This window comes from Heloderma suspectum, chromosome 2, assembly GCF_057233095.1.
Source record: "Heloderma suspectum isolate Gila_16-S chromosome 2, 16-S_ref, whole genome shotgun sequence".
NCBI lineage: Eukaryota > Metazoa > Chordata > Lepidosauria > Squamata > Helodermatidae > Heloderma > Heloderma suspectum.
The window spans coordinates 5,675,248-5,698,165 of record NC_139459.1 but is presented as its reverse complement, the minus strand read 5'-3'; the positions used below and the strand labels follow the sequence as shown (position 1 = coordinate 5,698,165).

At 47.1% G+C, this 22,918-nt stretch overlaps 2 protein-coding genes across 20 annotated transcripts in view; one reads left to right on the top strand and one right to left on the bottom strand.

Moving 5' to 3' along the window:
• Positions 1–15,089, bottom strand: part of KIAA1328 (KIAA1328 ortholog) — a 282,897-nt gene extending 267,808 nt beyond the window's left edge. For 12 of the 16 annotated variants that reach the window (XR_014787484.1, XR_014787486.1, XR_014787485.1 and 9 more), the window contains exons 1-3: positions 14,990–15,089; positions 9,301–9,336; positions 6,926–7,062 (exon numbers count right to left, since the gene is read on the bottom strand). Coding sequence is in view for 13 of the 16 variants with exons in the window: in XM_084832817.1 (XP_084688943.1) it covers positions 6,926–7,062; positions 9,301–9,336; positions 14,990–15,047 (231 nt within the window). In the remaining 3 variants the exon portion in view is untranslated. The other 4 variants (XM_084832825.1, XM_084832827.1, XM_084832820.1 and 1 more) reach the window with 3 other exon arrangements.
• Positions 15,090–15,144: 55 nt separating this feature from the next.
• The window catches only part of TPGS2 (tubulin polyglutamylase complex subunit 2), a 45,157-nt gene continuing 37,383 nt past the window's right edge, over positions 15,145–22,918 (top strand). For 2 of the 4 annotated variants that reach the window (XM_084832833.1, XM_084832834.1), the window contains exons 1-2: positions 15,165–15,593; positions 22,818–22,897. In XM_084832833.1, coding sequence (XP_084688959.1) covers positions 15,512–15,593; positions 22,818–22,897 — 162 coding nt within the window. In that variant the 5' untranslated portion in view covers positions 15,165–15,511. Of the gene's footprint in view, positions 15,594–22,815; positions 22,898–22,918 lie in introns of those variants that run through there. The other 2 variants (XM_084832831.1, XM_084832832.1) reach the window with 2 other exon arrangements.

Here is a 22,918-nt window from a genome sequence, read left to right as displayed (position 1 = left end):
ACTCAAAGCACTTCACGTTAACAGCTGCAGGTTATATCTGCTAAAACTTTCCCTACACTTTTCAAAAGATGATGACTATTTTCAAAGTCAACAGCTCATTTCGTGCATTCACACCAGACACATGATCTCCCACTACAGTTGACAGATGCACCTACAGCTTAGTTTGCATGCATCCTGGGTCAAAGAACTTCAGGGACACAGAAGCCTCAAGAGTTTCAGCTATTCCTTGGGAAGCCTCTCTTGGCAGGCGATCTGCACATGCACTTTAAAGCTGCAGCAACTTTTCAAAATGAGGAAAAAGTAGTAATTGAAACTAGAGAGCTGCTTTGATCATATGAATGCTGGAAAATATTTAGTTTGCAGAACAGGGCAACCCCAGGAGCCCATTCCAAGACATCATGGGGTGCACTCCCAGCTGTAAATATGAATTCACTAGTTTGAAGTTGTATGATCAAAAACAAAGGTGGCAAGGACCTAACAGAAGCAGAAAAGATCAAGAAAAGGTGGCAGGAATATATAGAAGATCTGTGTAGGAAGGATAATAATATCGGGGATAGATTTGACGGTGTGGTCAGTGAGTTAGAGCCAGACATCCTGAAGAGTGAGGTTGAATGGGCCTTAAGAAGCATTGCTAATAACAAGCCAGCAGGAGACGACGGTGTCCCACCTGAACTGTTTAAAATCTTGCAAGATGATGCTGTCAAGGTGATGCATGCCATATGCCAGCAAATTTGGAAAACACAACAACGGCCATCAGACTGGAAAAAATCAACTTATATCCCCATACCAAAAAATGGAAGCACCAAAGAATGTTCAAACTATCGAACAGTGGCACTTATTTCACATGCCAGTAAGGTCATGCTCAAGAACTTGCAAGGTAGACTCCAGCAATTCATGGAACGAGAATTGCCAGATGTACAAGCTGGGTTTAGAAAAGGCAGAGGAACTAGAGACCAAATTGCCAATATCCGCTGGATAATGGAGAAAGCCAGAGAGTTTCAGAAAAGCATCTATTTCTGTTTTATTGACTATTCTAAAGCCTTTGACTGTGTGGATCATCACAAATTGTGGCAACCTTTTGGTGGTATGGGGATACCAAGTCATCTTGTCTGCCTCCTGAGGAAACTGTATAACAACCAAGTAGCAATGGTAAGAACAGACCATGGAACAACGGACTGGTTTAAGATTGGGAAAGGAGTGCGGCAGGGTTGTATACTCTCACCCTACCTATTCAGTCTGTACGCAGAACACATCATGTGACGTGCTGGGCTTGATGAAGCCAAGGCTGGAGTTAAAATCGCTGGAAGAAACATTAACAATCTCCGATATGCAGATGATACCACTTTGATGGCTGAAAGCGAGGAGGAGCTGAGGAGCCTCATGACGAAGGTGAAAGAAGAAAGTGCAAAGCTGGGTTGCAGTTAAACCTCAAAAAAACCAAGATTATGGCAACCAGCTTGATTGATAACTGGCAAACAGAGGGAGAAAACGTGGAGGCAGCGACAGACTTTGTCTTTCTAGGCGCAGAGATTACTGCAGACGCTGACTGCAGCCAGGAAATCAGAAGACGTTTACTTCTTGGGAGGAGAGCAATGACAGACCTTGATAAAATAGTTAAGAGCAGAGACATCACACTGACAACAAAGGACTGCATAGTGAAAGCAATGGTATTCCCCATAGTAACCTATGGCTGCGAGAGCTGGACCATAAGGAAGGCTGAGCGAAGGAAGATAGATGCTTTTGAACTGTGGTGCTGGAGGAAAATTCTGAGAGTGCCTTGGACTGCAAGAAGATCAAACCAGTCCATACTCCAGGAAATAAAGCCAGACTGCTCACTTGAGGGAATGATCTTAAAGGCAACACTGAAGTACTTTGGCCACATAATGAGAAGACAGGATACCCTGGAGAAGAGGCTGATGCTAGGGAAAGTGGAAGGCAAATGGAAGAGTGGCCGACCAAGGGCAAGATGGATGGATGACATTCTGGAGGTGACAGACTCGACCTTGGGGGAGCTGGGGCTGGCAACGGCCGACAGGAAGCTCTGGCATGGGCTGGTCCATAAAGTCACAAAGAGTCGGAAGCAACTGATGAATAAACAACCAAAAAGTTTGAAGTAAAAGACTGGCAGGTTACCTGCACATACCAAAGGCAAGCATATCCTCTCATCAGTGTGCAGCCACAGAAAACACTCGAGAGGCACCCACTCTTCCCGTAAATCAATAAGACACATTAAGACAGGGTTCTTCACTGCAAGGCCTGAGGGCCACTGGTGGCTCCTAATCACCTCGTGTGGCTCTCTGTCTGTCTGTCTGTCTGTCTCTCTCTCTCTCTCTCTCACACACACACACACACACACACACACACACAGTTTTTTGCAGTAGCTGCTCACTCTCAGCAAGGGCTCTCTAACTTTGCCTTGCTGTTTGCTGTAGCAATGAGCCAGCTGCTGTGATCTAGGCTACTGGAGGAGGTTTCCGGGGGGAGGGGGGGAGCTGGGTGACCTGCCACTCCTCAGCTGTAAAGTGGCTGTGGGGCAGGGAGAAGAGAGCACAGTGGCTCAGCTGTAAAGTGGCTGTGGGGCAGGGAGAAGAGAGCACAGGAGCAATCAGCCAATTAGCTGTGATGCAGGACGAGCCCAAGAGACAAAGAGCAACAGGACTGGCCAGCTGCAGTGTTGCACTACACAGGTGCTGGAGGGAAAATAAAATGCACAGCAGACAGAGAGCACAATGTGCACCTGCACTGGGAGATGTTGCAGTCCTGAATAAAACAGTGCACTCTCTCCGTGACGAGAAAAAGATCCATCCCAATCCAAGAACCAAGTGAGCCTGCCAGAATTTGCCTGTCTGATAATGTGGTGACTGACGAATGAGGTCTTGCTTGGACGACGCGAAGGCCCCAAAAGGTCTACAGCTGAGTGTGGTGCACAGTGTCACGACTTGACTGGGGGGAAGAGGAAAGACACACGCCCTTCCCCCAAAGGCCTAGGAAAGACCTCCAAGTGGCCACAGCAGAGGTGCCTAGAGCACCTAGAGTGTCTCCTGCTTGACGAATAGTGAAGATCATTAAGGCAACAAGATGTTCACAGTGGGAGGAGAGGAGCGCTCCCACGGCACGGGTGGCATCTGGACACCTAAGTGGAACAAAGATAGTGAGCGACCAGAATAAGGAGACCAGCTGAAAGAGAGAACCAGTAGCGCACCCAGGCTACACAGCCAGATCACAGCGCACTAAGTAGCCTTTGACAAGCCACTCTCAGACTCAGCCCCCTCCATCCGCAAAAGAGGGGGGATCATACTGTTAATACTGACATGGCTGTAGTAAGGACTGCAAAAAATATATACATGAAGCTCTCTGAGGACTTTAAGTGTTATATATATGCTAAGTATTACTTCACTATAGGAGCAACAGTAGCAGCACACAGATCAGAAAGGGGGTTGAGCCACACCAGAAATGCCTGGGGACCCTCTAAGCCATGGAGAGAGCTTCGCTGGGGACTGTGGGCAAGAGAGTAAGTGGATATGGGCAGGGTGTTAATCCTGGGAGATTGCCCAAAGGCAAGCACAGTCCCTTCTTTGAGCTGGTAAGAGTGTTAGTTGTGGGGGCAACTTAAGGTAACATAAATCCGGCACACTGATGTCTCCCTGGCCCATAGAAGGGTGCTGACGTGTCAATGGACACCTCAAGACCAGGAATTCGAGGAAATCATAGCCTCACGCCCTCCGTCCTCCCCTTGCACACGGGGATTCCCTGCCTTCTGTTCTTGTTTGAGAACCCATGGTTCGTTGCCCCCACCCCCAAAAATGAATATCAGTTTGTGCTTGCCCTGCAAACCATGTTCAGAAATCACAATTTGCAAACTATGGTTTGCCTTAAACCAGGATAGGAGGCAGAGCATCACCAAGTACAAGGGAGGAGGAAGGACAAGGATGCACATGAAGGTAAGGCTCCTAACTGCTCATTCACACAACCATAGTTTGTAGTTACATTTGAACTGGGATTCTCAGATGCAATTAACACACCAAAAATCTACTCAAGACAAGTCATGCAATGCCAAGGTGGAGTCTGGTAGGAAAAGCAGCATCACAAAACAAGACCAATTTTCCAAAACAAAGGTCTGTAAGATTTATGCAGAAACTCCCCACCTTTTCCTTCTCACATAGTAGAGGGACTCCTGGAACTGAAGAAGAGGAAGTGGGCAAAGCCCACTGCAGGAAACTCACTGCAGAATGAGCTGCGATTAACCCGATGACTCTGCATCCTCACCCCATATTAATAAACCAAATTTAAAAACCAACAGCCTATTCTAAGTGATTAAATTAACATTTTTAACACACTGCCCCGGGATTCTGTTATCTCTTTGATTTGGGGAGTGAGCCCCTTAAGAAACATCCATTTCATATGAAACTGCTTGTTTACCCACCCTAAACCACTGGAACATGGTGCGAAATAAATCAATTAATAGATGTATCAGTTTATCTCCAACCTTATGCTATATTTCTGGTTTATATCACCCAATCAAATCACATCTTCACACACGACTCAGCCACGTAAGGCCAGGTGAGCAGCAATTGGGCAAGAGTTCCTCAATGGAAACAACAGCCTTAATGCTTTCAGAATTGCCTTGTAAGACAAACCAGCCTCAGAGAACAGGGCAAGGGAGAACTAGACGACTTACCGGTTAACCATCTCTAGATCGTTACACAAAAAGATTGTATTCAAGGACAGGGAAAAGGAGCTAACCTGCAATAATCGCTTCCTCTGATCTCTGCTTTGCTGATTTATAACCCAACATTGCTTCTTTTGACGGAGGCCCAATAGTAGCTATAAATTCCATAAATATAGCTTAAGATGCACTTTTACACCAGCAGCTCCCATACAGCTGAAGTATACTCCTACATTAGTGTCACAGTAATATATTTTAAAGTACTAATGTCCACACTGCAGGAATAAACTACTACTGTCTTGGAGACAGGAGAATGAGGGAGGAATCTTTTAAGTCTCCTTCACATCCTCCCACACTACCATGGTTGCCTGTCCTGGCCATGACAAAATGGTAGCTCTGAAAACCTGCACTGCTCTTTGCATAGCACAAGTCCATCCAAGCACCCAAGACATTCAGCTATAGGGGACAGATGCCAGCTCAGGGGTAGAGCACATGCTTGGCACGTACAAAGCTCCATCGTCAATCCCTGGCCCTTCCTATTAAAAGGGTCTCATGTAGCAAACCTGGGAAATGCCTCTCTCTGCCCAAGATCCTGCCAATCAGTGTAGACAATACTGAGCTTAATGATAGCTAATACCTTAGAAGACAGAAACAAAATTCAAAGTGATCTTGATAGGCTGGAGTGCTGGGCAGAAAACAACAGAATGACATTTAATAGGGATAAACGCCAAGTTCTGTACCTAAGAAAAAGAAACCAAACGCACAGTAACAAGATGGGGAATACTTGGCTCAAAAATACTACAAGTGAGAAGGATCTTGGAATTGTTGTTGATCACAAGCTGAATATGAGCCAACAATGTGATGTGGCTGCAAAAAAGGCAAATGCTCTTTTGGGCTGCATGAATAGAAGCATAGCTTCCAAATCCTAGGAAGTACTAGTTCCCCTCTACTCAGCACTGGTTAGGCCTCATCTGGAGTACTGTGTCCAGTTCTGGGCACCACACTTTAAGAAGGATGTAGACAAGCAGGAGAGGTTTCAGAGGAGGGCAACAAAGATGATCAGGGGAATGGAAACAAAGCCCTATGAAGAGAGACGGAAAGAACTGGGCATGTTTAGCCTTGAGAAGAGAAGACTGAGGGGAGATAGGATAGCGCTCTTCAAGTACTTGACAGGCTGTCACAGACAGGAAGGCCAGGATCTCTTCTCAGTCATCCCAGAGTGCAGGACACGGAATCATGGGCTCAAGTGACAGGAAGCCAGATTCCGGCTGAACATCAGGAAAAACTTCCTGACTGTTGGAGCAATACAACAATGGAACCCATTCCTTAGGGAGGTGGTGGGCTCTCCCACACTGGAGGCATTCAAGATGAGGCTGGACAGCCATCTGTCAGGGATGCTTTGACTTGGATTCCTGCATTGAGCAGGGGGTTGGACTCGATGGCCTTGTAGGCCCCTTCCAACCCTTCTCTTCTATGATTCTATGACCAACCATCTGACCTGATATACGACAGCTTCCTAATAGGGAACACAGTGACTGATCACCACAGGAGCTTATCTTGACCAGTAGAAGGGATATCTGTCATCTGCTGACTGGAGGGAGCAGGCTCCTCAAGAAGAAACAGCAGAGCATCTCCCAGCTAATCAGCTCCCTGCTCAAGGATGGGCCAGGAAGACATGTCTTCTTTGTCAAATCCCCTACAAATCTGTTCGTGCAGCCTGGAATTCACAATACTATTTGCAAGAATAGGCAGTGGTGAGAATGCAATCAGGATTTTCCCCCACCCCCACCCCTGGCTCACCTTGCCCACGTAGAAGAACTTTACAATGCCTAAGCACTGAGAAAGGAACTCTTGCTTGCTCCATTTTGGCTCTGGACTGGAGAACATGCGTCTAGCTGCAGCTACAAGCATCACAGATTTTAGAGGCCTAGACAGGCTTTTTCAAGCCACATGCTGCCTGCTCCACCACCACTTTATTTTTGTGCCTTGAATGTGTATGTTGATTGCAGAAAGTAGAATTCAGACTGAAAAGGCTTCAAAGCCAGTTAGAGGCAGCAACTTTTCAGCCTCATGAGAACAATGCCATGAACAACTATAATTTACAGTGCAATCCTAAACATTGAATCATGTTTACTCAGAAGCAAGCCCCACTGAGTTCTATGGGCTTAGACCCAGGTAAGCATGCAAAGGATTATAGCCTCAGATTTAGCTTCCATTTCTCCTTTCATATCTTTTATTTTAAAAAAGAGACATACTGACCTGTTGCCCAGGTACATCTGTGTTTTTCAAGGCATCCATTGGGACAGGAGCAGCAGCTACAGGTACTTTTGCCTTCAATTCTGCTTTCTGACCTTTTAGCAGGTGTCTTGCTCTAAACTTCCTCTCTACAGAAACTCCTGTAGGTTGAACAAACAAGATCAGGAAAACATCCAGTTACTCTTACAAAGCACCTTCCGCATCAACACTCCCAACAAAAAAAGAGGAAATGAAAGCAGCACCAAAAATGCTTGAGCAGCACTTCCTAGAAATCCCCATCACTCTCTCTCTCTCTCTCTCTCTCTCTCTCTCTCTCTCTCTCTCACACACACACACACACACACACGCTAGCCAGACCTGGGAACTCCCAAGGAAAGCCTGCCCAATGCCTTAAGGACCCTGCACCTTGGATTCCTTATTTCCATCCAAAGACAGAGGTCTAAAGCGTCATTCTAAGATCCTGCAAAGGCCACAGCACAAACCAAAGATTAATAGTTTTATTGGCTCCGTATAGTTATTGAACCTGTTGCCTGATGCTTCTCAGCACTTCTCTTTTTAAGACAAAGTTCATTTTTTTCATAAACGAACCTGCATGTTTTAATCACTTTGGAGTTGTTTAATCAAGTTTATAATGCCTTGTGCAAGTATCACTTGATTCAGCTTACCACGCTCCCTCCCATTTCTTTTACAAGATGAAGTTGACTAGTTTTAATCCAAGCAATCTATCTACCTCTGCCTAAAACAGGAAACACACAAACACTAGAACAAAAGAGCAGTAAGAGGACCGGGGAGGGTGAGCAGAGTTTTTGCTGCCCTTATTCCTATACTCTTTATAGGGCCATGAAGAAAAGGCTCCCATACCTTTGTCATATGGGACAAGAAAGCATCCTTCATTTCGTATATGGGTCAGTAACTTTCTATATTTCAGTCCATGTGGCTGCTTTGGCATGACCCCGTGCTTCTCCCTGTTTTGAAGGGCCCAGCCACCCAGTACCCAAGAAGTAAGTGTGGGAGACTAATTAGCAATATAAAAAGACCGCAAGCTAATCAACCACTGTTGGCCTGAAGAATCAGCTGCCTGGAGCAGAACACTTTTTCTCAAATATGGAGGAATTATGTCATAGAAATTCATCTATCTGCAAGAAATATACTTCACAGCACTAGTCACTGCTTCTAAGGGCCACTACAGAAGCTATGCTATCAAACAAACTGGAACCATTCCTGTGTCACAGGAGCTGGTAACATGAGTCTAACTTGCTGACAGATGAATGAAGTTATTTCTTATTTTTACAGATAACATATTTCTTTGTCAAATAGAAAAAAGCTAAAATACAAAAAGCAGGTCAAAGCAGGCCAATTGGAAGGTGCGTCACAGTCTTCCCCTCCTTCTGCTACCTGCAGATTGGCTGGCCAGTGAGCAGAGAAAGGCCAGCTGGTAGTTGGCCCAGGCAAGCTGATGGAACAAGATCAGATCTAGTTGATCAGGAGGTCAGTTCAGATGACCAAACAAACCATAGTTTGTTCACCATGGGTTCTTAGCAAGCAGTTGGGAGCAAGTGAGCATGCTGGCTCCCAACTGACAACTTCCACTTTGCTAACCATGTGTTAAAACTCTGGGTTGTTTCTCCTTCAACAACCCAGGGTTCCAGGTTTCGACGTCATGGCAAAGAACCGTGAAACAGAGTTGTTGGCCCAAGCAGCCTCTAGACTTGGAGGATTACAAGTATCCAGTGCGAAGCGGGAAGTGAAGCGGAGGTGATCCTTGTCTCCACCGTGCTTCCTGCTCTGCATTTCAGCTAGATGGGCTTTTTCACCCATCTAGCTGAGGCAGCACAGAGGGGGAGGGAAGGAAGCTGGAGAGGCCTCAGGATATGGGATAAGCCAGCCCCTCCAGTTCCCTCCCCACCCAACAGCACACCCCCTTTACCTCTTCTCTGAGGTCACTTTTGCAACCTCAGAGAGGCAGGCAGCCCAGTTCTCTCCAAACCAGCTGCAAGGGGAGGGGGGGGGATTCCTGGGTCCAAGCACTGTCTCCGACTTCAGATCCAGGAATCCACAATATTCTATGGCCCCCCCAGACTCTGTCTAGGGGGCCATAGGATTGCTCCCTAAATTATTATTTGACTTATTTTATCTTTTGCCCCATCCCAAGGTTTACAATACATCCCCCATCTCATTTTAACCATTGTATTTGAACCATTATGTATGATATTGTATTTTTAAGGTTTTTAATCTTTGTAAACCACCCAAAAAGCTTATGAGTATAGAAATATAATAAATGAAGTTCAACAGTAGATTTGAACCAAGTCCTGGCCAAATTCATTATCTGAAGTATCACGGTGATTTGCTTACATTTTGCAACCGTTCAAAGATCATACCTGGGACATATACAGGTGGCTGGTTTTCATCAGAAACTGAATGCAATTTCATTCAAGGAAAGCAAAGGGGAAAAGGGTTGTTTTGTGCTATATTTTAAAGACTGAAGGCTTTAAATGTGTGATGGGAAAGATTTCTTCCACCTCAAAATAAAAAGCTCACAGGCAGCAGAACATGGAAAGAAAGACTACCAAAGCATAAATTTCTTTACATCCACTTTCTGTTATTAATTCTGAAAATAAAGAGACCTCCATTAAAGGTTGCTTTTTATTAAAGACCCTGTAACTCGCTCAATCAATGAGATAATGAACCACAACATTTTTGGTAGGTTCCAAAATCATTTTAGGGTAATACTTTTATTAGACCAACTCAAAGAACACAAAAACGTGCAAGCTTTCAAGGTCCCCAGATCTCTTCATCTGGCAAGACATTACAAAGCTGGGGAAGGCAGGAACAACAGGGGGGAAAGGCTTTGATGATGTCTGCATCCCCAGAGTCTTAAAATGAAATGGGTGAAGAGGAGGAGGATGTAGACATTCAAATTAGAATTTACCAGGTGTTGTGATGATTTCAGATTGCATTTGAGACTGCTGAAACAAGAAAGAATGGCTGATCCCACATTTTTTAAAAAAATATTAAATCCAGCTGTTACTCAGCAGTGTCTGCATCCACATTTATTTGTATTAGCCTTGATCTTAAAGGAACACATAAAGGCCATACATTCGATGCATGCTTCTGAGACACTTATTATAGACAGAGGGGGCTCAAGCCTTACATTCAAATGTCAAAAAAGCAATCTGGAGCTCTTATAAGACATCAGAATCTGGGGGTCCAGGAAAGAAATCTGGGGGAAACAACCATTGGATCTCCATCTATAGCACAAGACATGCTTAGATCAGGCATCATTTTTTCTACCCCAGAGAAGCATAAAGTACAGATAAATTTGTCATCTAACTGCGATTCCTTAGTACTCATCTACAACCTTCTAGTGGATCCTTGGAGGAACAGCAGGATACAAATAAGATACATAAGCATCTGAATTCTTTTGGATTCTATATGGCTTTGGGGAAAGGCACACTGGGAACATCTCATAACAAATTTATAGACAACACATTTCCACAAGAAACAGACATAAACTACTGCTTCCCAAGAAATAATAATTCAACTCTATTCTGCGCTGGTCAGGCAGCATCTGGAGCTGTCCTGGGCATTGTGTTTTAAATGAGCCATTGACAAACTGAAGAGTCTCCAGAGGAGGGCAGCCAGGATGGTGGAAACCAAGTCCTATACGGAATGTCTGAAAGAGCTGGGTGCGCTTAGCAAAGAGAATGAAGCTTCAGGGGAGACAAGGTAGTGGCCTTCAAATATCTGAAGGGCTGTTACGCAGGGGATGGAGCTGCTTTCTGTTGCTCCCGAAGGGAAGACTAGAACCAAAGGGTGGAAATTGCGGGGAAGCAGATTTCAACTAAACATTAGAAGAGAGGTGGACAACATGTGACCCTCCAGATATTTTGGCCTACAGTTCCCATCAGCCCTAGCCACGGTAGCCAATGGTGAGGGATGATGGGAGTTCCAGGCTAACAAATCTCGAGGGCCACAAGTTGCTCATCCCTGCATTAGAACAAGCATCCTAATGGTAAAAGAAGTTCAACAGCGGAATGAACTGCTTTGGGAGATGGTGAGTTCTCCTCTGCTGGAGGTATTTAAACAAAGGCTGGACAGCCTTCAGTGAGGGATGCTGTAGCTGCATCCTGTATTGCAGATCCTGCACTGAGTTGGATTAGATTACCTCCAACGTCCCTTCCGACTCTATGGTCTATGAAATGACTAAATCATAGGGTGAACTCAGACAGAAAAGTTAGTCTCCTTCAGAAAATGACAGCTGTCCCAACCAGTGGTACATCCAGACAATATCTAGACTTTACAGAAATGGGAGGAGAGTTGTTGTTGTTGTTATTATTATTATTTATTGCATTTATACCCCGCCTTTTTTTCCTCTTGCAAGGAACCCAAGGCAGCTTACATTATCCTCCTCCTCTCCATTTTATCCTCACAGCAACAACCCTGTGAGGTGGGTTGGGCTGAGAGTGTGTGACTGGCCCAAAGTCACCCAGTGAGCTTCCATGGCCGAGTGGGGACTAGAACCCAGATCTCCCAGCTCCTAGTCCAACACTCTTGCCACTACACCACACTGGCTCTTATTTATCACTTCTAAGCCTAAAGAGGAAGTTTACCATGGGTCTGTTTTTTCTTCCCTAGCTCAAAATCTACAGAACAGTTACAGGGGGCAGGGAGAAAGAAAACTAGTCATGCTCCTTTCTCCCACAGCTGATGTGTCCGGAAACTTTATGTTTCTGCTGTTTTGTTTAAGACCAAGAACACGAGGCTGTCTTGAGGCAATTGTGAAGAAAGCCATTCTAGACACTTCTTAGACTGATCTTGTCTGATCTCAGAAGCTAAGCAGGGTCAGCCCTGGTTAGTACTTGGATGGGAGACCTCCTGGGAATCAGGCTTCCTGCACTTAGCAGGGGGTTGGACTCGATGGTCTTGTAGGCCCCTTCCAACCCTATGATTCTATGATAGAATCCAGGGCATTTATGATACCAGTGCCTACTACTTTACCACCTTTCACTGTGCTAGCTACTATTATGTACCACAAATCATCCCCTGCAGGCCCCATGTTGGGCCAACCTGTGGTTGATTTCATATGCAAGCACTCCAAAACACTAAGATAGAGTACCCTGCGATGCCATTCTTGTTTTTAATAAAGTGCAAAGATTACCATATTCAGACTACAAAAGCAGTGTAAAAACTAAAGGAGCCAAATCCCTAATCTAGCCTTTTCTCTGTTCTTCTTGTGAACATACTGCTAGTGCTACAGCAATTGCATATCAAATGCAGATTGCTTCAATTTAAAGACACTTGTAAAAACTCTAGATAACAGCTGGCCTGAGATTTTATAAAAAGGGTACTCTACATATACCTATACGTAGAATGAAGGTAACATTTTCCCTTCTTTTTAAGAATTACCAAGAAGGGTCTTTCATCTCTTATCCAGCACTTCCCAAAGAAGGCAATCTACTAACAGTGGAGGTCAGCAACATCATATTACAAGGCACTTAAGGGAAATACTAGATAGGATGGTCCCAAGAACAAACTCAACTGTCAAGATAACCCTACCATCAAACCAGCCAGCTCTTCCTTTGACATTCAACATTCTACAATTCCAGCCCAACTATCCATTTGTCAATCCATGATCCGTCCTGTGCAACGTCTACCTTTCTGATGTAATATGCAATGTGAGAGAATTTGGTGTAATGTCTGCTATTAATTGCGAAGAGAAAACTCCCTGGAAAAGACCCTGATGCTGGGAAAGACTGAAGGCAAAAGGAGAAGGGGACGGCAGAGGATGAGATGGCTAGATAGCATCACGGATGCAATGAATATGAACTTGAGCACGCTCCGGGAGACAGCGCAGGACAGGAAGGCCTGGCGTGCTATGGTCCATGGGGTCACGAAGAGTCGGACACGACTGAACGACTGAACAACAACAACAACTGCTATTAATACCAAACAATAAAGCTGAGCCAGACATGTGTTAGCTACAGTTGAGAAATGACCATAGCAATATTTGCTACTTAAGGAAAAAGAAGCTCCACTCCACCACCAAACTGCTGTTTCCATACCCAGCTCTATCTAGTCCCCAAACCTCACAAGAATATAGCAGCCTTAGACGTTCTTGTGGTTGGCAGTGATGTCAGGAGAATAGGATGTTAAAATTCCATTGTGGCGCTCTGGCTGTGGAATGCCCTCCCCAGAGAAGCTCACCAGACATGTACCTTGTGGTCTTTTGGCACCAGGTGAAGATCTTTTAATTTTCCCAAGGCATTTTAGTGTTCGTCTCTATTGTTTTTAAATCTGTTATTGCATTTTTAAACCTTTACACTGCTGCAGGTTTTTTACTCTGATTTTATACCGTAGTTTTAAACGTGTAAAATTTTTATTTTATGGTTTATTGTGTGGTATCTTATGGTTTTAAATGTTGCAAACTGCCCAGAGAACTTCAGCTATTGTGCAGTATAGAAATGCAATAAATAAATATTCATAGCATTGTGTGGGGCAGTGAATAAGTGGGGGAAAGCAGAAGGAAAACAGCTTTATCAAGATGAGGAGTGGTGGCTGCAAGTTAAGCGTTGGGTTTTAATACAATGCTTAGGCAGCAATCCTGTTTGTTGTTTTCTGGGAACCAACCTCGGAGCCCACGATCTGAGGTTGGTTCTCGGAGAACTGACCTCCCCCTACTTCCGCGCTGCCTCGGAGGCAGCGAAAAACAACCCTGTCCTCCACGCTTGCAAGAGGAGCACGGAGCGGCCAGAAAGGGGCATGGCGGGGACATTCCAGGGCAGGGAGAGTGTAACCACCTGTACGAGATATCCTATGTATCGTACAGCAGCCTCCTTCCCCGCTCCGTCCTCCTGCGGCTAGACAGCCGCAATCAGCTATCTAGCCAAAAAAGCAGGGCAGGAGAAGCGTGGAGGGAACAATCCCCTCCATGCTTCTCCTGCCCTGCTTTGGATAGACGGCCGCCTCCGAACTTGGAGGCAGCACCTATCTAGATACGATTGCTCCCTTAGATATTGTGGCATAGTTCAGAAGAAGCATACTTTGCTTTTAGAAGATGATGTGCGTGTTGTAGCAGACATTTTCTTAGAAGAGTCATTTACTCCTATGCAAGAGAAAAGGGGGGAGCCATCCATACTTTTGTATAAATACTTCCCAATCAATCAAGAGCATCTTATTAGTTGATTAAAAGTTTCATCAAATAATCTAACCAATTAACCAGTTAAAATAAACTGTCATAGAATCATAGAATAGTAGGGTTGGAAGGGGCCTACAAGGCCATCGAGTCCAACCCCCTGCTCAATGCAGGAATCCAAGTCAGATTGTCCCCAAACTGTTCACTGAAGTTAACAACAAAAATTCAATCAGCTTTACCAGATCCACAAGCAAGCTGGCAGTCCAGAAACGCAGTTCAAACCTCACCTCAGCCGTTATGGCTGCACTCCTCCAACAAGGGGCATCATCACCACTACTACTACTACCATCATCATCATCATCCTCATCCTGACCTTCCTCCTTTGCGCTCGGGGTGGCACAGATGGACACAGGTCACCTCCATCCTCACAACAGCCCTGTGAGGTAGGTTAGGCTGCAGGACTGGCCCAAGGTCACTCGAGTGAGTAGGGGTTTGAACTATGACCTCCCCAGCCAAGACTCAGCACTCTGCAAGGCCACTCGACCACACCGGCTCCCGGAATAACCAGACCCGGAGCTGTGCTGAGAGGCGGCAACCCAACTCAAAATACTTCCAGTAGAGGAAAGAATAGGTGAAGAGTCACGTGTGCAAGTGCTTACTTGGGAGTAAGTCCTACTGAAACTCAGGGGAACTTACTTATGTGAGTCAACACACCAGGGGCTGAGGCAGTCAGGCTAGAGCCTGCCTACTCGTGAGAAAGCCCCACTGAAGCTAGCGCGACGTGCTCCCAAGGAACAGAGGGGGCGCTCTGGACATGCTCAGGAGCTACTCAATCGGCGAATATGTATTACCCTCGGCTGCTATTCGCGCGCCCCGCAGCAGCCCCGCGCCCTCCTGCCCCCGCCCGCCACGAGCCCCCGCTGAGGGAAGGATACGGTCCCCGCTCCAGGACGCGGCCCCTTCCGGCCCCGGCCCCGCGGCCACATCCGCCATCTTGAAACAACCGCCACTCCCAGCGTCCCTCCGCCCTGCCCCGCCCACCGGCCGCGGCTCTCGCCCCTCATTGGCTGCCCGCGCCCAAGCTTCGCCCAGATACGGCCCAAGCGGCGCGGCGCCGCAGGAAGCGGCCTGTGGCCGCCTCGTCCGGAAGACTCGGGGGAAACGGGCGGGGGAGGAGTGCGGATGCGCCGCCGCGTTACTTTCTGGGAGCTGTAGTCCCTCCGCTCCTAGTCCTCCTGCGAAACGTCCTGCGGCGCGGACTACCGCTCCCGCGACGGGCGCGCCGGCCTGTGCGGGAAAGGGGGACTACAATTCCCGCCGCCTCTTGCGGCGTGGCTCTGAGCTACGGGTCGCGTGCGTGGACGAAAGACACCCACCTGGCGCGTCCCGTTCTTTTTGCCCCCGTGCAGATCTATGCAGGTGGTGGGAGTTGATGCTGGAGGAGGAGGAGGAGGAGGATGGAGGACAAGGCCTTGCACAGCATCCTCCGCATCAAGCCCTTCCTGGATAAGCTCACTCTGGGCGTGACCCGCATCTTAGGTAAGCCGCCGAAGGCTAGAATCCAGGTCCTGAGTCACCGCGTTGGCGTGGCAACTGCCCGAGGTGGGGTCACTGCTCGGAGGCCAAATGCAAGGGGCGGAACATGCCCCCGGAGACTGGCTGCGGCAGATGTGGCAACAGTCGCCCGTAGCTTCAAGTGGCGAGGAGTTCCAGGGCGTAATTTCCTTTGCGGGAAAGGCAGAGGAGAAACGGCGGCCTGCGCTGCAGGCTTGCGTTGGCTATGTCACGATTGCCTTGTGGACAAGTATGCCAACAGGGCATAACTGGAGGCGAACAGGCACCGCGCCAGCAGTGGTGACAGTGTGGTGTAGTGGTCAGAGCGCTGGACTAGGATCCAGGAGACATGGGTTCAAATCCTCACTCAGCCCACGGGGTGACCTTGGCCCAGTCGCTGTCTCTGGACCTAGCCTACCTTGCAGGGTTGTTGTGAGGATAAAAAAGGGGAGGGGAGACTGTCCTGAGAAAGTGTGGAATTGGGAAAAAAAAAAAGTAATACATAAAATAGAGGAGGCAGCAGTCTTTCTGACCCCTGCATCCAATTTCCAGAGCAACTTGGGTGACCTTTACCACCCCTTTGCCAATGGCTATAACATCTCCAGTTCAGCAACTGGAATAGGGAAACTTTGGGTTTCCCTATTCCAGTTGCTGTTGCACGTGGACACTAATATCAAACCCTCAGGTGAATTGTCCATTCATGAAACATCCACAACCATTAAAAGTATGCTAAAACTCTTCTGTCAGTTCCTTGATGCCCATCCAACAGCACTTTAGGCAACATCAGAGTAAGAGACCTATTTGCATAGAGTACTTTGCATGGAGTACTTTGGGAATCACCTCTCTTTCTAACCTCCTCCCCCCCCCCCCCGCCCCATATATGCCACAATGGAAACCAACCCACTGCATGGTGTTACATTACTTCTATACTGTTTTGGAGGGAGGGGAGAAGCACAGGTGTTCAGAGATCCTTATCCTATGAATCATCACAACAGTACTATCGGTTGGGACTTATGGGCTGTCTTTTCATGAGGCATTTATAGTGCACTCGTGACTGGCCATCCCTGGAAGTTTGCGGGTCCATTACACAACGCCGGTGTCATCCAGGGCCCCTTCTGCACTATCCCTGGCAAAAAGTGTAGTTTAAAAAAAAAAAACAGTTTAAGGCTGCAATCCTGGCTGGGGAATACTGGGAGCTGTAGGAGTTTTCTCTGTCTAAACATGAATAGGATTGCAGCCTAAATGAGGTATTTAAATACAACAGGGTACACTGCCACTTTCAGTCACTAGATGGCGCAGTTTTATCAAAAGGGTGTTTGGACGCGTTCTCATCTAATGAGCCAGTTCTCATCACGCCACGGAGATGGAAGGAAATGCTTCGGGGAGCTCCCAGATTTGCCTTTAACGTAGAGACGTCCTTAGTCCCATTTTTACGGGTGAGGGAACCATGGTTCTAATAATGGAATAAAAATGGAGCTGTAATGGGGTACTTGCCCAGGATGCTCAAGGGGGAGCCAGAATTTGAACTCAAGGCTTCCAACCTCACTTCTTTCTCGATTGGCTCTCGCTAACATCAGGTAACCAGACCACATCTCCACCACTAGCCAGCATGGCATCAATCCAACATGTTCCCATTACAAAAATATCAAATGGACACTTCATGTTAATTTCCTTATTAACGACCCAAAACTTGTGTATTATGCCTGGCCTGTTCCTGACATTGTTGCTGTGCCAAGCGGATGCAGGTTACATACACGGAGCACAGAACCTGGAAGTCCAGTTTGAATTGGATGTATGTTGGACTTAACATAAGAAGAACCCTTGGTGGATCAGACTAAAAGACAGTGGTGCTGTCAGCACAGGGCCTTGAGGGAGAATGAGCTCAGCAGAATGAGCAGGCAATAGGCTTTTCACATTTTGAAGTAACGCACAGTACCATCTAAAGCCAGGGACCATTAAGTCCAGAGTCTAAAATTACCTAGCTTCATTATTCTGAAAGGCCTATCTAGTTCAGCAGTTAAGAGCATAAGAAGAGCCATGCTGGATCAGACCAAGGGTCCATCTAGTCCAGCATTCTCTTCACACAGTGGCCAACCAGCTGCCTGTGGGAAACCCGCAAGGAGGACACAAGCGCAACAGCACCCTGTTGCCCATGTTCCCCAGCAACTGGTATGCACAGGCATACTGCCTCTGATACTGGAAGTAGCATATAGCCATCAGAACTAGTAGCCATTGATAGCCTTCTCCTCCAGGAATTCGTCTAGCCCCCTTTTAAAGCCATCCAGATTGGTGGCCTTCACTACATCTTGTGGACGTGAATTCTGTAGTCTAACTATGCGCTGTGTGAAGAAGGACTTCCTTTTATCTGTCCTGAATCTCCCACCAATCAGCTAGAAGGGATGACCCCACTGGGTTCTTGTATTATGTGAGAGGGAGAAAAAAGTCTCCCTATCCACGTTCTCCATGCCATGCAAAATTCTGTACACCTCTATCATGTCTCCCCTTGCCCTTTTTTCCAAGCTAAACAATCCCAGCTGTTGTAACCTTCTCTCACAGGGGAGATGCTCCAGCCCCTTGATCATTTTAGTTGCCCTTTTCTGCACTTTTTCTAGCTCTACAATATATTTTTTTAGGTACACAGAACTGTACACAGTATTCCAAGTGTGGTCGCACTACAGAGCTGTACGAGGGCAGTATGATATTGGCAGTTTTATTCTCAATTCCTTTTCCAGTTATGCCGATCATGGGGTTTACCGTTTTCGCAGCAGCCGCACACTAGGTTGACATTTTCACATTGAGCTGTCCACCACAACCCCAAGATCTCTTTCTTGGTCTTTTTAATGCCCACAGTAGTGAAGTAGATGCCTGTTGGGAGCCCACACATAGGACATGAGAGCACTAGCATCCTCCCATTCCTGCTGCCCATAACTGGTGTTCAGAGGCCACTGGAGCGATCACTGGTAACCGTTTTCTTCATAAATTTGTCTACAGCCCTTTTAAAGCCACCCACGTTACCAGGGCAAATGTCTATAGGAATGTACAGCCTTGGGGCTCTATCCTATGTATGTTCAGACAGAAAAAAGTCCTACAAGTCCCAGCATTCCCCAGCCAGCATGGAATGCTGGGAGTTGTAGGATATTTTTCTGTCGAAATATACATAGGATTGCACCCTTAGTCACATTTTCCTGAACTAACAAGCTCCAAGGAGGAGTGTGTGTTCTTTAGATAGGAAACTGAAGGATTTTCTGCAGTGGCCTTTCTTCAGTTGCCTTCCTTAGAGGAGGTGTGTTACAACTTTAGAAAGGAGAGCGCCGACTCTGTGGTGGCATGACTTTGGAACAACCTCCCAGAAGAAATACATCCGGCACTGACATTAGAATCTTCTTGGCATCAAGTTAAGATTTTTTTTCTTTTCCCAAGGCATTTTAAATGGTCATCTATGTTCCACCAAAAATGGCGCTCAAGGCGGCAGACGATAATAAAATACAGATTAAAAATAAAGCCTTAATTAAAACATAACGTAAAAACAGAGGGCAGTATCCAAGCAGACGGATGCTCTCTTGCCGATTGCATCGCACCAGAAGAGGGAGTTAGCTGTTCTAAAAGTAACCCCTGGAACGAGCGGAAACACTTGTTTTCAGCTTGGGACAGTGACGCTTCCTTCTGTGAGCGCCACCGACTTGCCCCGTTCCGGAAATAAGTGTTTCCAGTCATTTCAGACTGCTGGTGCACAGGGCTCAGTAGAATACTGCCCAGATCCATTAAAACTCAGCTAAAAACACAACAATAAAAGAAATCAGCAGCACCCAACCAATTAAAACCACCTTCAGAAACAGACCAGCACAGATGCCCAAGGCGTGCCTGAATAAAAATATCTTTGCTGGCGGTGAAAGGACAGCAGGGAAGGCGCCCTCCTAGCCTCCCTCGGCAAGGAGTTCCGGAGCCTAGGAGCGGCCACCCCCCCACACATGCCAGCTGTGCCTCTGATGGCAGCAGGGCTGAGAGGAGGGCCTCCCTGGAGTCCTTAAGACCTGGGCAGGCTCTTGGGAGAAGGCCATCCGTCGGATAGCCGGCCCCCAAGCCGTATCAAGCTCTGTTGCCTCTGCGTGATCCATGGCGTTTATACTCCTATCTGCCTCTTGTTTGCTTTCATTGTTCTTGATGTTTTATGGTATTGTATTTATATTGGCATGAGTAATTTTATTCATGCCTTTGCCCACCACCCTGGAACACTTTTGGATGGAGGGCGGTTTTGAAATGTGTTATATGAAGAAATAAACCAACTTGTTGAATCTGCAGAGTACTACTACTAATAGCTGTCATAGCATTTATATAGTGGTTTAGAGCATCCTTTGCCATCCTGGTGCCCTACAGACATTTTGGGCTGCAACTCCATCATTGGCCATGCTGGCTGCGAATGATGGGAATTGTAGTCCAACCTGTCTGGAGGGCAACAGGCTGGGGAAGGGTGTGCTAGCCTAACTGCATGGGAGGGGCGAGGCTACACACGGACCGTGGTTTACACAGCAGTTGCACTCTCTCATACGTTGGGCTTGACCAGTGGCCCGCTTGCCCCAAAGTAGGCTGCCGCTGCTCTAGAAGAGGGGGAAAGTATCACCTGCCGCTTCCTTTTAACTTTAAAGCATGCCTTTTCCACGCTGCACACGTCTCTTCTGCTCCACGTGGTCTTCTGTCTGCCCTAGGGATATTTTTAATCGAACATCCAGGCTTTTAAGCACAGTTTCTCGTTTGATGTAGGATTTGGTTCAGACACCTTTGGAGCCTGCCGTTCACTCACCCCCCAACACCTTCGTATGATTGATGTGATATTCAGTCTCCCTCTGTTCTGGCCTTTCTATTTTTCTTTGATCTCTCAAGAACCAAATTTATTCTGTTTGTAATTTGTCGGCTGGTTAAATACCTCTCATGCAGCTTACATGCAGGAAGACCTGCCAGATGACTGACCCTTGCATAAAGAAGATATATATTTTGTATTAACGTCAGAACTAAATGATTTAGGCATGAACCCAGGAGGGAGTGCTGGAAAATGTTCCGCGGGGAGCCAGTGGGGTTGAACTAAATGACCTAACCAGATTTTTCCCATCTTTACCTTTGATGGTTGAAAGAGCTCCTGAAGAGTTCAGTCCACTGTCTCCCCCTCTACATTTTCCTGGCAGACCTATGGCTTGCCCCCTTGATATCTTCCAGCTGTACTTTCCTATGCTGCTATTTTCTTCCCATGGGGTCACGAAGAGTCGGACACGACTTAACGACTGAACAACAAATGAATCAAGTATACTGCTGACTTGGTGGGGAAAAGGTACAGAGGGAATCGAGCTTGGATCCTCTATAAACAGGCCAGTCAGTCCGCAGTAACGGCATACATAAAGATTTGAAATGGGCACCTCAGAGATTCTAAAGCCCAATGTTATTCTTCTGGCTCATTTAGAATATTCCTTGGCTGCCTCTCTTACACTGGTGATGTCTCACAGCTGCATTTTAATAGCAAAATCCTTGAAATCCAATTAAAACAAACAAACAAACTATAACATAAGGGAATTAAGGCAGGATTCAGCAAAGAAGCATGGGTTTCCTGGTGTAGGGTTTGCACTCAGGCCTAAGCCATGGCGAATCGAGTTAACCGGCACCCAGCTTTTTTTCTTCTCCTTGATTTGGCTTCCAGGCACCCCATCAAACTCAAGGGGAATCTCCTAACCCAGCTGCCTCTATTTAGCCCATGGGTGTCGAACCTCTTTCAGCCCAAGGGGCAAATTCAAATTCAGAGATGCTCTTGGGGGCCGCATTCCTGTGGTGGGCAGGGCTGAAAGCAAAAGGGCAAGGCCAGAATACCAGAAATGCCAGCATATTGTAGCTTGAGGCGCTTGCTCCAGTAACGAAGCCTTAGGAGAAGTGTTTCAAGCTTTTAGAATGGGAGGGGAAACACGGAAAAGCCGGAAAACCACCAAACGGTGGGCAGTCGAGGGAAAGAGGCGTGCCTAGGGGAAGGGTGTGGCCTTCTGGGGAACCCCGGAGGGCCAGATTGAGGCCACAGGCAGGCAGGATTTGAGGTTCAACACCTCTGGTCTAGCCCTTAAATCAGGGATCGGTAGTTTAGAGCTCTTCAGATGCTTTGGCCTACAACTCCCATGTATTGCCCACAAGTTGCCCACTCCTGCCTTAAATGCTGCCTCCCACTTCCTGTTCCTTCCCTGCTGATCCTCGCTTCCTGTTTCCTGGCTGCCATTTCCCACAAGGCAAGGGTCTCTGTGGCCTGGTATTCTTGCCTTCATCCGTGTCCACGTACAAGAGATTAAAAGCCGTTGTTGGCAGCTGCCAGATATGGATCGTCCTTTCCCTTCACAATCGACACCACAACAGACAAAGCTTCAGGCTAATACGACTTTATTTTGCTAGAGCCTAGTCTCTCTACAAATGCCGATTCAAGGAAAGCTCTCAGGCTGCCCCCAGGCTCTAAACAACTAATCAACAATCTCTAAGCTGAGGAGATGAAGCAGAGGGAGAGAAAGTTGGCATCCGTTTGGGGTGTGAACCTCCCGGCCAACGTAGCTTCTCGGTGATGCCCCTCCCTTAGGGTGGCTCCCTCCTACATTGGCTTCCAAGAGTGGCTATACAGGTGGAACGTCTGAGCCCTACCCCTAACTTTTCCTGCTTTGCTTTGCGTCGTGCCCTATCATCTCTCAAGTCACACCCTCTTCCTCCTCCTCGGAAACTTGCGTTCTTACGGTGGAGGGAGGGGACAGGAGCTCAGTCTGGGCCATCTGATGGCCAAGGTCTTGGGAGGGCTCTCTTCCAGCGTCTTGGCTCACTAGGGAGGGTCCCTCCCCCAGCCTCTGATCTAGCTGCTGCTCCAGCACTGGTTCAGAATCAGAGCTATCAGACGCCTCAAGGCACTTAGACTCATCCCTGACAGCAACGTTGCCGAACAAACAGGAGTTCCCATAGCTCCGTGCCAAAGCACATGTTTTGTGCGCACAGAGGCCCTAGTTCAATTCCTGGCATCACCAGAAAAAAAGATCTCCACTACCCAGATGAAGAAAGACACCTTCAGAGACCTCGGAGAGCCACCGCCAGTCACAGTAGGTGGTGCTGGCCGGATGCATCAGTGACCGTTCGTTTGAGTTACCTGGTGCTTATTGACCTCTTCCCCCTCCAGACTACACATCCTAATCTCTGCTCCTCTTTTTGCAGAAGCTTCTCCGGGCGTTAGTGAAGTGATATTTGTAGAGAAGGAACCCGCCGAGCGCCACACCATCGTTTCATGGGAGCAGGTACCTTGCCTGTTGTTTATA